The sequence below is a fragment of the Ovis aries genome, chromosome X, assembly GCF_016772045.2.
Source record: "Ovis aries strain OAR_USU_Benz2616 breed Rambouillet chromosome X, ARS-UI_Ramb_v3.0, whole genome shotgun sequence".
In the NCBI taxonomy this organism is placed as follows: Eukaryota; Metazoa; Chordata; class Mammalia; order Artiodactyla; family Bovidae; genus Ovis; species Ovis aries.
The window spans coordinates 80,341,096-80,355,404 of NC_056080.1; the positions used below are offsets into that span (position 1 = coordinate 80,341,096).

At 58.5% G+C, this 14,309-nt stretch overlaps 2 protein-coding genes and 1 long non-coding RNA gene across 3 annotated transcripts; 2 read left to right on the forward strand and 1 right to left on the reverse strand.

Moving 5' to 3' along the window:
* Nucleotides 1-13: 13 nt before the first annotated feature.
* Nucleotides 14-2,046, reverse strand: LOC132658819 (uncharacterized). Its single transcript, XR_009598871.1, has 2 exons — nt 1,895-2,046; nt 14-1,605 (listed from the first exon to the last, which is right to left on the reverse strand). It is a non-coding gene; the product is annotated as an uncharacterized LOC132658819 (long non-coding RNA).
* Nucleotides 2,047-2,124: 78 nt separating this feature from the next.
* On the forward strand, nt 2,125-8,973 carry RENBP (renin binding protein). The gene is made up of 11 exons (XM_004022782.5): nt 2,125-2,202; nt 2,500-2,609; nt 2,776-2,851; nt 3,024-3,099; nt 3,298-3,470; nt 4,801-5,025; nt 5,720-5,801; nt 6,029-6,204; nt 6,709-6,840; nt 8,649-8,736; nt 8,826-8,973. The coding sequence occupies exons 1-11, from the start codon at nt 2,176-2,178 to the stop codon at nt 8,957-8,959; spliced, it is 1,299 nt and encodes a 432-aa protein (XP_004022831.2). The 5' UTR covers nt 2,125-2,175; the 3' UTR covers nt 8,960-8,973.
* A 296-nt stretch (nt 8,974-9,269) lies between these two features.
* On the forward strand, nt 9,270-13,934 carry NAA10 (N-alpha-acetyltransferase 10, NatA catalytic subunit). Its single transcript, XM_004022778.4, has 8 exons — nt 9,270-9,420; nt 9,891-9,989; nt 10,395-10,453; nt 11,407-11,452; nt 11,535-11,650; nt 11,844-11,888; nt 12,973-13,057; nt 13,605-13,934. Exons 1-8 carry the CDS (start codon nt 9,400-9,402, stop codon nt 13,839-13,841), a joined length of 708 nt encoding a protein of 235 aa, XP_004022827.1. The 5' UTR covers nt 9,270-9,399; the 3' UTR covers nt 13,842-13,934.
* Nucleotides 13,935-14,309: the final 375 nt, after the last annotated feature.

Here is a 14,309-nt window from a genome sequence, read left to right on the forward strand (position 1 = left end):
AAACGAGACAGAATTCAAGTTTTCAAGATGGGACTGGGGGACTCAAGACCTCAGATCAAGCGCCCTGTTCCTCGGAGCCACATCACATTTATTTAGTGTCTTGGCAAACAGAACTTACTGTTGTGCTCCAATGAAGTCAGCCTCCTGACTTCATGTCTCCCATTTTATGGATTACCTTAAACTATCTCTGTTATTTTCTTGTACAAGGGGCATCACCTAACTGGAGGTCACAGACCCACATATGCCTCGGGAAAACATCTTGGCGTGTGCACAAGCAGCCTTCTGAACTTGCGCTGACTCAGCATTTCAAGGTCCACACTGTTTCTCCTTAGCTTAGCAGGGCATGACGACCCCAACTTACCAACCCAATGTACTTTTATTTGGATTATGCTGTATTGCTATATTTTATTCTTTGCCCATGGGGTTTTCCTCATGACTTAGAGCAACAGGCGGCTACTAACCCCTGCACCTCTCCACTCAGGGCACACCATGGCACCTCACCCCAGCACATGCTCCTCTGTTGGAATCATGGAGTCTTGTGAGTATGGGGTCCTGTCAGTCCCTTGCCATGCCAACTCTGACCTGACTCAGAGCCCAGGCACCTCATGTCTTTGGGGGGCCCGTGGGGGGTGGTGGTGGCAGGCAGAGGCCCAGGCACATGTCCTTCAGGCTACAGCAGCGGGGGCAATGTCCAGGGGCGGGAGGACGTGGGCCAACTGTGGGGCGGAGAGTCCACCTGAGGGACTCCAGAGAGAAGTCACGGGGTGAGGAGCACCGCCCGCTTTTACCTCAGGGTTGGCCCATGACTCGACGGCCGTGTCTGAGGCAGGAACCTCAGAACCTTCCCCGGAGCAAGGCTAATCTTTGGCTAGGCATGTTACAGGAAGGCAGGGGAAGGCTGGGTGGAAGGGACACGCCAGGAATAATGACAGGCATCTGCAGCTGGGTGGCTGATACCAAGCCAGCTGGGCCCCCAGCCGGGAAACCACCCCCCCAAGCATGAGGTTATATGGGGGACACACAGCGGCTGCAGGGCGCACTTACCTGCAGGGCGCCCACAGTCTCGTCGGGACAAGCACACAGCATGCCAGGCTCCTGTCCCTGGGCTGTACGGATGAGGCAGAGGCCCAGTTACATCTTTGGCAAACAGGGCGCCCCCCCCCCGAAGCCCAAGCTTCCCCAAGCCCCCAATGGGAGCTCAGGGTCCCGGAAACGGTCCCTCCACATAATTCTTCCATTGGCTGGGCAAGAAGAGGAAGTTTGACCCGCCTTCTTCGGAGCACCCAACGTAATCTGACAGTCCAGAAAAGCAGACTGGGTGCTGGAAGACCTGGAGAACTCCGACTCTGAGGACCTTGCTCTTCACTTGCACAGTTCCCGCCTGACTGTCGAGTGGCATCTCTGGGGTGAAGAGGTCAGGGGCTGTGGAGCGGATTCCAAAGAGAGAGGACTTGGCCGCCCTGTGGTGTCACAGGTCAGCGGGGCCTCAGCGTTCAGCCATTTTCCAGCTATCTCTTCTCTTGGACTTCCCTGGTGGTTCAGATGGTAAAGAGTTTGCCTGCGATGCTGGAGACCTGGGTTCGATCCCTGGGTTGGGAAGATCCCCTGGAGAAGGGAATGGCAACCCACTCCAGTGCTCTGGCCTGGAGATTCCCATAGACGTAGGAGCCTGGCAGGCTAGAGTCCATGGGGTCCCCAAGAGTCAGAAGCGACTTCACTGTCACTTTTTCTTCTCCTGGACACCTGGGCTCATGCTCTGCCCTACCCTTCCCTGCCCCGGGGCGGGGAGGGGGGCCCTCAGGCGGGGAGACGTGGCTGGAGGAGGGAAGACAGCCCTGAGTTCACTCTTTCCTCCCCCCTTCTACCCCAATCCCAGAACGTCCTGCCAACTCACCCAGCACTTCCCACCAGGAGGGCATTGAATGGAGGGCGCCCAGCAGCGGAGCTCCAGCGGCCTCAGCCTCCCTGCCGGAGTGGGGGGTGGGGTCCGCCCGGGGGCGTGACCTGAGGGTGGGTGTGGCAGTGAGCCAGCCAAGCCCCGCCCCCGCTGCAGGCTCGGCCCCCGGGCCGGGCGGAACCTGGGGGGTAGAGGTGGGTGGTGCTAGGCTGGGTCAGCTGAGTGACAGTCACGCGACAGCACTCCGCTCCGTGTGGCTTCCTGGAAGACAAGGAGTGATGAGCCGGGGTCTCCGAGTGTGGCAGGCCAGTGCTCGGCGGCCCGGGGAAGGGGCGCGGGCTGGGGGTGGTCGGTGTTGTCCTGGAAAAGGCCGTCCAGGATGGGGGGCGGGGACGAGGGGTTCAGTCCCGGGGCCCATCTTGGTCAGGAGGGCAGACCTGCCCCGGGGCGGGGGGGGTTCCCGAGGCTCCGAGTCAGGCAGCCCTAGGGGGCCACTCGAGCCTGGGGTGACCTGCAGCCCCGGGGAGTCCACCTACGGGACGGGCACCCGAGAAGACGGGACGCCCTCTGGGGGAGCCGTGTCTCCAAGTCTCTCTCCACAGGACATGGAGAAGGAGCAAGAGAAGCTGCGGGCCTGGAAGGAGCGCGTGGCGCGCGAGCTGGATCGCGTGGTGGCTTTCTGGCTGGATCATTCCCACGACCAGGAGCAGGGGTGCGCGCCTCGCCTTTCTGGGGGCCTTGGACTGGGTTTTTCTCTCCTCTGGAGCCCCTGCACCTCACTCTGGGCTGACTGCCATCTGTGGGGCACCACCCCCAGCCCCTAGGCCCCCTCACCAGCCCCCTACCGCGAACTCGGCTAACGCCAGCGTGTCCCGCAGGGGCTTCTTCACGTGCCTTGGCCGCGACGGGCGGGTGTACGATGACCTCAAGTACGTCTGGCTGCAGGGGAGGCAGGTATGGACGAGGCGTGCCATGGGGCGCCCGGGACTGGAACCGGCGCGCTGGGTCCTGCCTGAGTTCGCACACCGGGCAGGGATCGCGGCTCACCGCCCTCCTTCCCAAGGCCCTGAGGACGGCGGCCCCCCACTTGAGCCACGACCCCTCCGCTCCCTCACCCCCCACCTAGGTGTGGATGTACTGTCGCTTGTACCGCCAGTTTGAGCGCTTCCGCCGCCCGGAGCTTTTGAATGCAGCTAAAGCAGGTGCCCTCCCCTCCCAGTCCCCGTCTCCCCAGAAGCCACTCCCGGTGATCCCGGTAGCCGCGCGGTGCTCCCAGTTGCCTGCTTGCCAGCCGGCTCTGGAAGCCCCCCAAGGACGCCGGGTGCCCACCGATGGGGAGGTAGGCGCCGGCTGGGGCACCCCCAGCGCGCCTTCCAGCGTGACACCTTCCTGACCACCAGGTGGCGAGTTTTTGCTGCGTTATGCCCAAGTGGCACCTCCTGCAAAGAAATGTGCCTTTGTGCTGACCAGGGACGGCCGCCCAGTCAAGGTGCAGCGGACCATCTTCAGCGAGTGTTTTTACACCATGGCCATGAATGAGCTGTGGAGGGTGACTGGGGATGCGCGGTACCAGGTGCGGGGGAGGATGGGCACACTGTACATCTCCGTGCCCTCACTTTCGCTGGCTCCTGGTACCTGGGTGCAGGCCAGATCTGTCCTTAACATCAGTCCTTTCTCTGGGCCCGCAGGGCCCGGGGCTGCCAGTCACACCCACTGTTACTGCTGTTATTGTCACTATGTGTCCTCCCTCCCCTAGAGGCCCTCCCCCAACAACCCCCACAGGGGCCCTGGGCACCATTCAGTTCAGTTAAGTCACTCAGTTGTGTCCAACTCTTTGCAACCCCATGGACTGCAGCACGCCAGGCCTCCCTGTCCATCACCAACTTCCAGAGTTTACTCAAACTCATGTCCGAGTCAGTGATGCCATCCAACCACCCCCTCCTGTGTCGTCCCCCTCTCCTCCCACCTTCAATCTTTCCCAGCATCAGGGTATTTTCCGATGGGTCAGTTCTTCGCATCAGGTGGCCAAAAGTACTGGAGTTTCAGCTTCAGGATCAGTCCTTCTAATGAATATTCAGGACTGATTTTCTTTAGGATGGGCACCGAGATGTTACCAAACCAGACTTGGGCCCATGTGCGGTGAAGGCAATCCACTGACACCAGGTGGTGGGGAAGGAAAGTGCAGCATTTATTCCAAAGGGACAGGGTAGGTCCTACTCAAAACACCTTTCAGAGAAGGGTTTAGGGCAAAATCAAGGAGGAGGTCACAGAGCTTAGGAACATTCTTCTGATTGGCTGGTGGTGAGATAACCAGGAGGGAGTTACATGATCTACTTTCTGGTTCCAATGGTCTGGGCTCTATGTGCCAGTGGGCAGCATGTACTTAAGTTCTTCCCCATGGTGGGTGTTTTAGTTATGTGCAAAACAGCTCGAGGATACAACTCAGGATTTTATTTCTGGCTCTTGGGGAAGACTTTAGTCTAAACTTATTGTTTTGTCTTGCTTATCTGTTTTCCTTTGTTTCTGCATTTCCTCACTTATTTGATTAAATGTGCTCCTTGGAACTTGGAAAGGCCTAGGAGGCTAACGCTTTTCAACAAACAAGAGGTGGGGGACCCTGGGGGATCAATTGCCCTCGCCCATCCCGGCTCTGCAGGGTCTTGCTCAGAGGGACCAGCCCTGCCCTGGCTGGGAGGGTGCTCCTCCCTGGCCCCCTCATCATTCAAAGCTGACCTCACTGCCTGGGCACGGTCTGTAGCCCCCAGCCTGGGAGCCCTAGCACCCAGCCCAGGGCCAGGCCTTGGCAGGAGTGTCCTAGGAGCTCAGCCCAAGGGACCTGGGTGGACCAGACTAGATGGGGAGCAGCCTCAGCTTGGGTCTCCCCTTACCACCCCCACTCCCAGAACGAAGCCATGGAGATGATGGATCAGATCGTGAGCTGGGTGCGGGAGGACCCCTCTGGGCTGGGCCGGCCCCAGCTCCCTGGGGCCCCGGCCTCGGAGTCCATGGCGGTGCCCATGATGCTGCTCAACCTGGTGGAGCAGCTCGGGGAGGCGGACGAGGAGTTGGCAGGCATCTCCGCGGAGCTGGGGGACTGGTGCGCTCAGAGGATTCTGCAACATGTGCAGGTGGGGGCAGGAGGCAGATGCCGACTGCCAGACCAGTCCTGGGGGGCTGGGGCACAGAGTGACCCCCATTCCCCACCCCCAGGCCCACACCCACCCCCAAGCTTAGTCATCTCCAATTCTTTGTGACCCTATGGACTATAGCCCGCCAGGCTCCTTGGTCCATGGGGATTCTCCCAGGCCAGAATACTGGAGTGGGTTGCTATACCCTCCTCCAGGGGATCTTCCCCACCCAGGGATCGAACCCAGGTCTGCTGTGCTTTGCAGGCAGATTCTTTACCATCTGAGCCACCAGGGAAGCCCACTCATGAGCTGGGGGTCAATTTTACAGATGGGGAGATACAGGGAGGTGTGGCCCAGAACCCTTGGAAAGGGTGGGGGAGGCCCCCGGGGAGCCAGGTTGGGGTGAGGGCAGGAGGGTGGGGTCCAGACACCCAGGCCCATCAGGGAGCATGAAACCCAGACCCAGCTTCCTCCCAGGCCTCTGGACAGCCAGGTCGGCCCAATCTTAGTCCCCCCCGTTCAGTGTCTTCTGGGGCCCAGGCCCAAAGCAAGTTCCAGACCCTTGGGAGTGAATCAGCTCCTCCTCAAAATCCCCTTGCCCACTCCCGCCAGCCCACCCAAGCCTGCAGATGAGGAGGGAGGGGCTGGAGGGGGTTGCTGAGTGCTGAACCCCCTTCTGCACCTCCCTCTGCAGAGGGGTGGGCAGGCTGTGCTGGAGAACGTGTCAGAGGATGGTGAGGAACTCTCAGGCTGCTTGGGGAGACACCAGAACCCAGGTGAGGGGTGGGGTGGGCTTCAGATGTGGGGACTGCCTGCCTCCCTCCACACTGGGCACTGAGGACCAGGCAGAGAAGCAGGGATGGGCCTGCCATGCTGGGGGGCATGGCTCAGAGCAGGCCCCACTGCTGGCAAGAGAGGAAGGGAGTCAGCACAGAGTGCAGGGGGCTGGAACCCCCTACCTGAGGGAGACCACACTACCTGCCTTACCCTGAGCCCTCACCAGGCCACGCGCTGGAGGCTGGCTGGTTCCTGCTCCGTTATGCCATCCGGAGAGGTGATGCCAAACTTCAAGCCCACGTGATTGACAAGTTCCTACTGTTGCCTTTCCACTCTGGATGGGACCCTGAGCATGGTGGCCTCTTCTACTTCCAGGATGCTGATGGCCTCTGCCCCACCCAGGTGGGAATGTGCCCAGGGCTGTCCTCAACCCATTTCACAGAGTGGGGGGCCCAGGGAGACCCCAGTGGTCCTCAAGCTCACGCACACAAGGAGACACGTGTCCCTCTGTCTTGGAAAGGCTCACTGGGTGATTCTAAGTCATCAGCAGCGGGGGCAGATTTGGTCCCTTACGCCTGTGTGATTATACCTTGATCCCACTGAGGTCCACAGAAGGTGGCTGAGTTGACTGTCCAAGGGGCTCTAGACAGACCGATGAGACAGCCAGGGTTTGGATTCCAGGGCTTAAGGGGAGCCTGGCCCAGCCCTGCCCTTCTGGCTCAAGAAGCTAGTGCCAATCTGCCAGGCAGTCAAGGCCTCCATAGACATCCATGTCACAATGAAGCTCCAAGTGCCTGGGCCAGATGGAGTCTTAGCCAGGGCCTGAATGATGGGGGTGACCTTCCTGCTGAGAGGGGTGGTGGAGGGTGGGACACAGGCTTCCAGATGCCTCCTCTCTGCTCCCAGCTGGAGTGGGCCATGAAGCTCTGGTGGCCACACAGTGAAGCCATGATCGCCTTCCTCATGGGCTATAGTGAGACTGGGGACCCTGCCTTGCTGCGCATCTTCTACCAGGTGGCCGAGTACACCTTCCACCGGGTAAGTTCTGCTTCCTGGTCTCAGCAAAGGTGTGGAGACTGCAGACTGGGCGGGGAGGGCAAGTCTTCTTGCACATCCCCCGCTTGCCCCTCAGCAGACATGGAGGTCCCAGCCCCAGTACCCTCTGTTGTCAACAGAGCAGCCCCTTCCCCACTGGAGCTCACATTTTGCTGGCAGTGACTGACCATAAACAAGTAAACAAGCAAACGGAGATGGGGATGAGAGCTCTGGGAAATACAGCAAAGTCAGGGGGCTGCAGGCGGGGCTGATGGGAAGGAAAAAAGCTAGAAGGGGTGCTCAGCAAAGAGGGGTCAACCTGACTCCGGGGTTCACAGGTGCTGGGGCTTCAGAAGGGGAGGCCATAGGGCCCTGGGCCAAGGCAGGGAGGTGGCGCGGTGGCTGTCATCCTGGCCAGTGAGTGGGGGCCTGACCCGGGGTGGAAGATGCAACAGGAGCAGGGCTCAGAGTCTGGTTGAGTGGGAGGAGTCTGGACTGGCCACAAGTGTTTGGGTGTCATAAGGATATAGATGATATATACTGCGAGCCACAAGGCAAGGTGAGCTTTGAGGACAGAAAGAAAAGAGAAGAGGGAATAGAAGGGCCCAGCAAAGGAGACAAGAATCAGTTGTGAGGCAGGAGGGGAGCCAGGGACCCCCCTCCACTAGAGGCCCGAGTGCAATGAGTGGAGTGATGACCTGTGCCAGCCATGGCTGAGAGGCACCTTGGGGGTTGAGCCTGAATGAAGGAAAATTCCCAATGTGTTTCGAAAGCCACAACTCTCTCCATCAGTAAACCCCAGTACAGGAGGGATTACAACAGGGGGTCTTACTTGGTGGTCTGTGGGTTTTGCAACCTGGGAGAAAATTCTGTCTTTCTTTAGGCTGACCTCTAACTGAAATCCAGTATTCGCTTCCATCATGAATGAAAGCACAGTGGCATTAGCAGTGTCTGACTTCGTCACCAGTAGACATCCCAAATGTGTTCACGTTATATTGTAGTTCTAGGGGCATCTCCCAGTATCGCACACACTCATCATTACTTCCAAACACAACAGTCACAAGATAATGTTAATATTGAATGCATTCAAAAGAACCTGTGTTTGAGGCCATTGGTGTTAACTGCATAAAGTGAAATTTAAGGAATAAATTGTCAAGAAAGAGAGATGGCCATCAAACAATCAGGAAACTTATAAACAGATCAGTCATTATGCATTGATCATCATAACAGAAGACAGGAAATTCAGACATCCACAGAAACAGTTCAATCTGTCCATGTCAGATCAAATAGTTGAATAATGTGAGGACATGAGCAGTGTCACTGCAAAGATAGAATGAATAGATATAGAACTAGTGTTACCTGCTATGAAGAGGAGTAGACCTATTCACAAGTCGACATTTAAAAAGACATTTTGATAGTGGACTTCAGTGTCACTGACTTCTTCCACAGTCCTTCTGAGAAGGGATTCCACTCAGGTCTCTATCTGGGGAGGAAAGAGAAGGGTCTAGGCCAGGGCTCCGGAGTCTACCTTGGAGCATCTGCAAGGAACTGTGGGCAAGAGAGAAGAAAGGAATTTGGAATGGGTCAACACAGCTGCTGGGCAGGGTCAGGCTTCAAGGGGCTCCAAGGGAGAGGGAGATGTGTTTGGGACCTGTGACAAGCAAGGCTGGAGTCCGTTCAGTGCTAGATATCTACAATCTCATCAACTGGAAGACAGGCCTGTGAAGCAGAGAACAGGAACTCAAAAGGAATCATCTGTTACAAAGTTACATGACCTGCCAGCGCTGCCTGTCACTGCCTTGTTATTGCAGTTTCGCGATCCAGAGTACGGGGAATGGTTTGGCTACTTAAACCGAGATGGGAAGGTCGCCCTCACTATCAAGGGGGGTCCTTTCAAAGGTGAGTGGGGGACAGGGCGAGGCCTCAGGGGCTCAGGGCACTTCGCTGTCCCTAGCCCTCCCAACCCGCTGTCCCGCCTCTCCCCGTAGGCTGCTTCCACGTGCCGCGGTGCCTGGCCATGTGCGAGGAGATGCTGAACGACCTGCTGAGTCGCCTCGCTCCGGCCTCGGCCCTCAGCGCCCGGTCTCCGCCCGCTGGTCCCGCCCGCCCAGGCGCAGAATAAAACGAAGCCCGTTACACTGTCTGTGTGTGTGAGCTTCTGTGGGGTCGCGGGAGGTGGGGAGCGCCCGCCGCCTTCGGCTGAAGAGCACCTGCTCACCCGGCCAGTGACCCACCCGGAGCGCTGGAACCTCCCACCTCGCCAAGAGGCCCGCCCCGCGCCCGGGCTTGCCCAGCCATTGGCCCGCCCCGCGTAGAGACCCCGCCCCGCCCTTGGAGCTCCCTGCGCATTAGCCGAGCACCCAGGAGGGTGGGTCCGGCAGCGCGCCACTTCCGTCCGGTGGACGGGCCAGGCGCGCGCCGCCTCTTCCGCCACCGCCCCCGCGATCCCGGACCTAGCTCCAGCCCTAGCCGTGGCCTGGCAGCCCCGGTGTCGCTCTGAAGCGCGGCGGCAGCTGACTGCGCGTTCACGACCCGCTGGGAGCTGCGAGTCCCGCCGCCGTTATGAACATCCGCAATGCGAGGGTGAGGAGCCGGGGCCGGAGATGGTCCGCGCCGCGTGGGAGCGAGGCCCAGTGGCCGCGTGCGCATGCTCCCGAGGGGCCCGGCCGAGCCCCAGGGCCGGCCGCCTGGAGCGCCTGCGGCCGCCCGGCACAAAGCAGTGAAGGCTACCGTTCCCGTGGGGTTGGCCCTCCCCACAGATGAGGCCAGGGGTTCAAAGCCGGGGCTGCGAACCCCTTTCGGGGATGTCGGGGCTCTGTGGGATGGTGTTGGGGAGCTTCCTAGCGCTCACGTCCGTTCCTGGAACAGTCAAGTTTTTGCCCGGCGGCCCTGGGCCAGGACTGTGCAGAGACAGATAGTCCCAGCTCCCGCCCAGGTCTGGGGGTGGGGATGGGGGGTCGGTGAGTAGACAACGAGCAGCGCCTCAACAGAACCGAGGCCTACTTAGAGCAGCCCCAGGCTTGACCGCGTTCCACTGCCCTCCTCCCTCGCAGCCAGAGGACCTGATGAACATGCAACATTGTAACCTCCTGTGCCTGCCTGAGAACTACCAGATGAAATACTATTTCTACCATGGCCTCTCCTGGCCCCAGGTGGGCGGCTGTTGAATTTGGGGACTGGGTCAAGGAAGTCCCACCCTGAGTTGGCTGAGACCATGAAGAGTCCGAGGGGGGCGCCTGGGTGAAGGAGGCCCTGGGTGTTGGCTTCATCTGGGGTGGCTGGGGGTGGAAAGGAGATGCCTGAAGATGGGAGATGAACAGGGCCAACCTAGGAGCAGAATTACCACCTGTCTGCCCACCTCTTCCTGGCTAAGAACGAGGGGCTTGGGAAAACAAGGCCACCTTGCCTGGAGGTCAGGAGCTGTCACTGAACTCCACCCTGGGCTGCTGTCCATCATGGCCAGGGTGAGAGACTCGGTGGGGCCAGATGTCCACTAAGGGCTCCTCCAGCTCTGATAGAAACTTGTTTTCTGCCTCCTCTTTCCTCCTGTCTTATAGCTCTCGTACATCGCTGAGGATGAGAATGGGAAGATCGTGGGGTACGTCCTGGCCAAAATGTGAGTCACCAGAGGCAGAGAGACAAGACTGGTGCCTGACCTGCGGGTTGGGGAGGAGGGACACTAACATTTGCACATGCCTGATGGAGGCTGCCTGGGTTGGTTTTTTTTTTTTTCTTTTTTTCTTTTTGAAGTGAATAGACTGTTCTTTAGTTCAGTTTGAGCTTTAGAGGAAATGTGAGTTTAAAATACACACCCCTCTCACATAACTCCTTCCCTGTCTTCCCTGGTTGCCTCTCTTACTAATATCTCCTGGTACATCTGTTACAATATTACTACATCATTATTAAAGTCCATAGTTCACAGTAAGTTTCATTCTTAGAGTCATATGGACAAATGTATAACATGTGTTCACTACTATAGTATCACACAGAGTAGTCTTACTGCCTGCCGAGTTTTCCGTACTCCACCTGTTCATCCCTCCTCTCTCCCCAGGGAACCACTGATCTCTTTACTGTCTCCATAGTTTTACCTTTTCCAGAACATCCCATGATTAGAATCATACAGTGTGTGGGCTTCCCAGGTGGCTCAGTGGTAAAGAATCTGCCTGCCAGTGCAAGAGACACAGGTTCAATCCCTGGGTGGGGAAGATCCCCTGGAGGAGGAAATGGCAACCCACTCCAGTACTCTTGCCTGGAGAATCTCCATGGACAAAGGAGCCTGGCGGGCTACTGTCCATGGGGTCGCAAAGAGTCAGACATGACTGACTGCATACGTACCTCAACATACAGTGTAGCCATTTCAGACTGCCTCTCAGTTATATGAATTGAAGTTTCCTCCATGGCTTTTCCTGGCTTGATAACTCCCTTCTTTTTAGCACTGAATAGTGTTCCATTGATACTGCACATGTTTTTTGTCTGCTGTCTAGGGTCTGGAGAGCCCTGACTCTCTCCCCTACCCTGGGTCTGGGAGCACTGTGAGGTTCGCTCCTAGTCTCTTTCTTCTTGATCTAGGGAAGAAGACCCAGACGACGTGCCCCATGGACATATCACCTCGCTGGTGCGTAGGACCTCCCCCCAGGCTCTGGTGGGTGTGGAAGTTAGTTGGAGCCGCCTCTGAGGTCCCACTTTTCTGCCCCTAGGCTGTTAAGCGTTCTCACCGGCGTCTTGGCCTGGCTCAAAAGCTGATGGACCAGGCCTCCCGAGCCATGATCGAGAACTTCAATGCCAAATATGTCTCCCTGCACGTCAGGAAGAGGTGGAAGCCGGGGTCAAAGGAAGGGGGGTGGGGGCTACTGTCTTGATACGGGTCCTGGGCTGCCTTGGCTTTTGGAGAAGACTCCGGAGGTGGGATTCGTGGGGAGGGGGGCTGGGAGGATGGGCAGGGCCTGGACGTGTTGTCCCTGTCTGGCCTGGTCTGTAGAGCTCAGCACTGCCTTGTTCCCCTACAGTAACCGGGCAGCTTTGCACCTCTATTCCAACACGCTCAACTTTCAGTAAGTAAATCTAGATGTTTCTAATGGGACAGTCCCCAGGTCTGGCTTGCCCAGGTGGCTGAGATGGGCTGAGCTACCTTCTAGGCATGAGGGTGGGCAGCAGCTGGAGCTAGGGACAGGCTTTGGCCTCCACTCGGAGACAGTGACACCCACCTGCCACCGTCTGTTTGAGATGTGTTGTGGGCCTAGAGGACATTTAGCGTTTCTTGCTGGGCAGAAGAGGACTACGTGCTGCTGGTGGGGGCCAGGTGAAGGGCAGCATGGTGAAGGGATTCAGAAGTAGAGACAAGGACCCAGGACAGGAACAGGACTGAGAGTGACCAGGCACCTAGAAGCATCTCAGCAGAACCAGAAGAAAGGGTAAACCTAAGCATATTGGCGCAGGAAGGGTGCAGCAGAGGGGTCTAGAGCCCTGGGTGTCCTAGTGGGTGAGAGCAGTCCGCTCAGTGTGCCCAGCACAGGACACAGAGAGCCTGGCCAGGAACTGCCCTGCCCAGGGCGTTGTGGTGAAAGCTGCTGGGATGGGCTGTTTGTGGAGAGCCCACTGAGACAGCCTTAGCTTCAGCTTGCTTAAGGAAGGGAAGGACCTACGGGCTGGGCATCTGAGGATCTTTGACCTGGATGCAGACGCCCCTGCTGGTTGACAGTTCCTGGGTCTGAAGGCTGGCAGGGCCTTTCTGGGCCATCCAAGAACACCAAGAACAGAGGCCACAGCACCACCCCCCGCCGTTTCCAACTGTTCGGCATGGGAGCCAGCCAGCCATGCATGCCCAGGAAATGACAGGGAACCGGGCAAGGAGGGGGAGGGTACTGCCACATGCAGGGCCCGCAGTTCCCAGGAAACCACAGAAACAGATCCTTGGGAGCCAGGTTAGAGATGAGGTGGGGGGTGGCAGAATGCCAAGGGTGGGAGGGAGTCCAGCTTACTGTCGGAGAAAGCAGACAGAAGGCCACGTCAGAAATGTTTCCAAAGGGCCTCTGGGGGGCACTGACACCCCGTCCCACTGGCAGGTGGCACCAGAGGGTGGAGGAGAATTGCCCCCAACTCAGTTTCTTCTCCTCCTCTCCACCCCCCCACCCCCAGGATCAGTGAAGTGGAACCCAAATACTACGCTGACGGGGAAGATGCATACGCCATGAAGCGGGACCTCACCCAGATGGCCGATGAGGTGAGTCCAGTGGTGCCAAGTCCACCGGCCCCAAGCAGGCTGAGTAGGGTGGCCTGAGGGAGGTGGAGATGTCCTGGTCCTCTTCACCTCAGCTGACAGGTGGGGAGCCAGACCTTGGCAGGGCTCTAAAGGAGGCTCTCATTGGGCCAAGGCTCCATTTTCTGAGGAGAAGCCTATCCTGACCAGAGGCAGCTGTGACAGGACAGTCTGGACATGCTGAGGCGTGGGGCTGGGGATGGCTGCAGCCGGCTCCAAGGCTGAGGAGACAGGGTTCTGCCCAAGGCTCCATGGGGGCTGGGGCCATTCAGAGGGCTCCACAGCAGCCGTGTGAGGGTGTGTGAACACCTCCACTTCACTGCAGAGGAAACAGGCCCAGAGGGGGCAGTTGCCGGGACTAGCCCTGGGTCTCCCAATGCAGTCCCGTGTTTTCTGCCCTGCCTGCCCCCCCACCAAGGGACCAGAAATGGGCAGTGGGAGTGGGCCCTCATGGTCTAGAGACTTAGGCCCTGTCTCCTTCCTCCCGCCTCTCCCGGGCTTCTGGTGGCAGCTGAGGCGGCACCTGGAGCTGAAGGAGAAGGGCAGGCATGTGGTGCTGGGCTCCATCGAGAACAAGATGGAAGGCAAGGGCAACTCGCTTCCAAGCTCAGGGGAGGCCTGTCGTGAGGAAAAGGGCCTGGTTGCGGAGGACAGCGGTGGCGACAGCAAGGACCTAAGCGAGGTCAGCGAGACCACAGAGAGCACTGATGTTAAGGACAGCTCAGAGGCCTCTGACTCGGCTTCCTAGAGCCCGCACCTGCTCCCCTCCCTGTCCTGGCCTGCCCATCCCATCCTCACAGCAAGAGGTTTCACAATAAACTTCACCCAGTGGCCTTGGGGAGTTCACGTGTGCGAGTGTGCACCTTTTGGGTGATGTGTGGCTGCCCTGCTCCGGCTCTTGTGTTCCTCTGGATGTGGACCTCACAGCCTTTTGGCACAGTGCGTCCTGCAAGCCCTCCTAGAAGGGAAGAGCTTTGTCAGGGCTTTGGAGAAGTCTGATGGCTTGGAGCTGTCTTTGGGTCTCGGGTGGTTGGGGAAAGAAACCCTGGAGTTCTGGAAGCCTTCTGAGCCTTGCTGTGCTGCTGCCCTGCCACGCTCCAGATGTGGGAGTCCAGCTGCTCATTGACCTTATCTACCATCTCAGTAGTGGCCCAACCAGCTCCCTAGTTCCCCAAGCCCTGGCAAGTGTCCTTGATTCCTCCCTCCCCTGCAAACT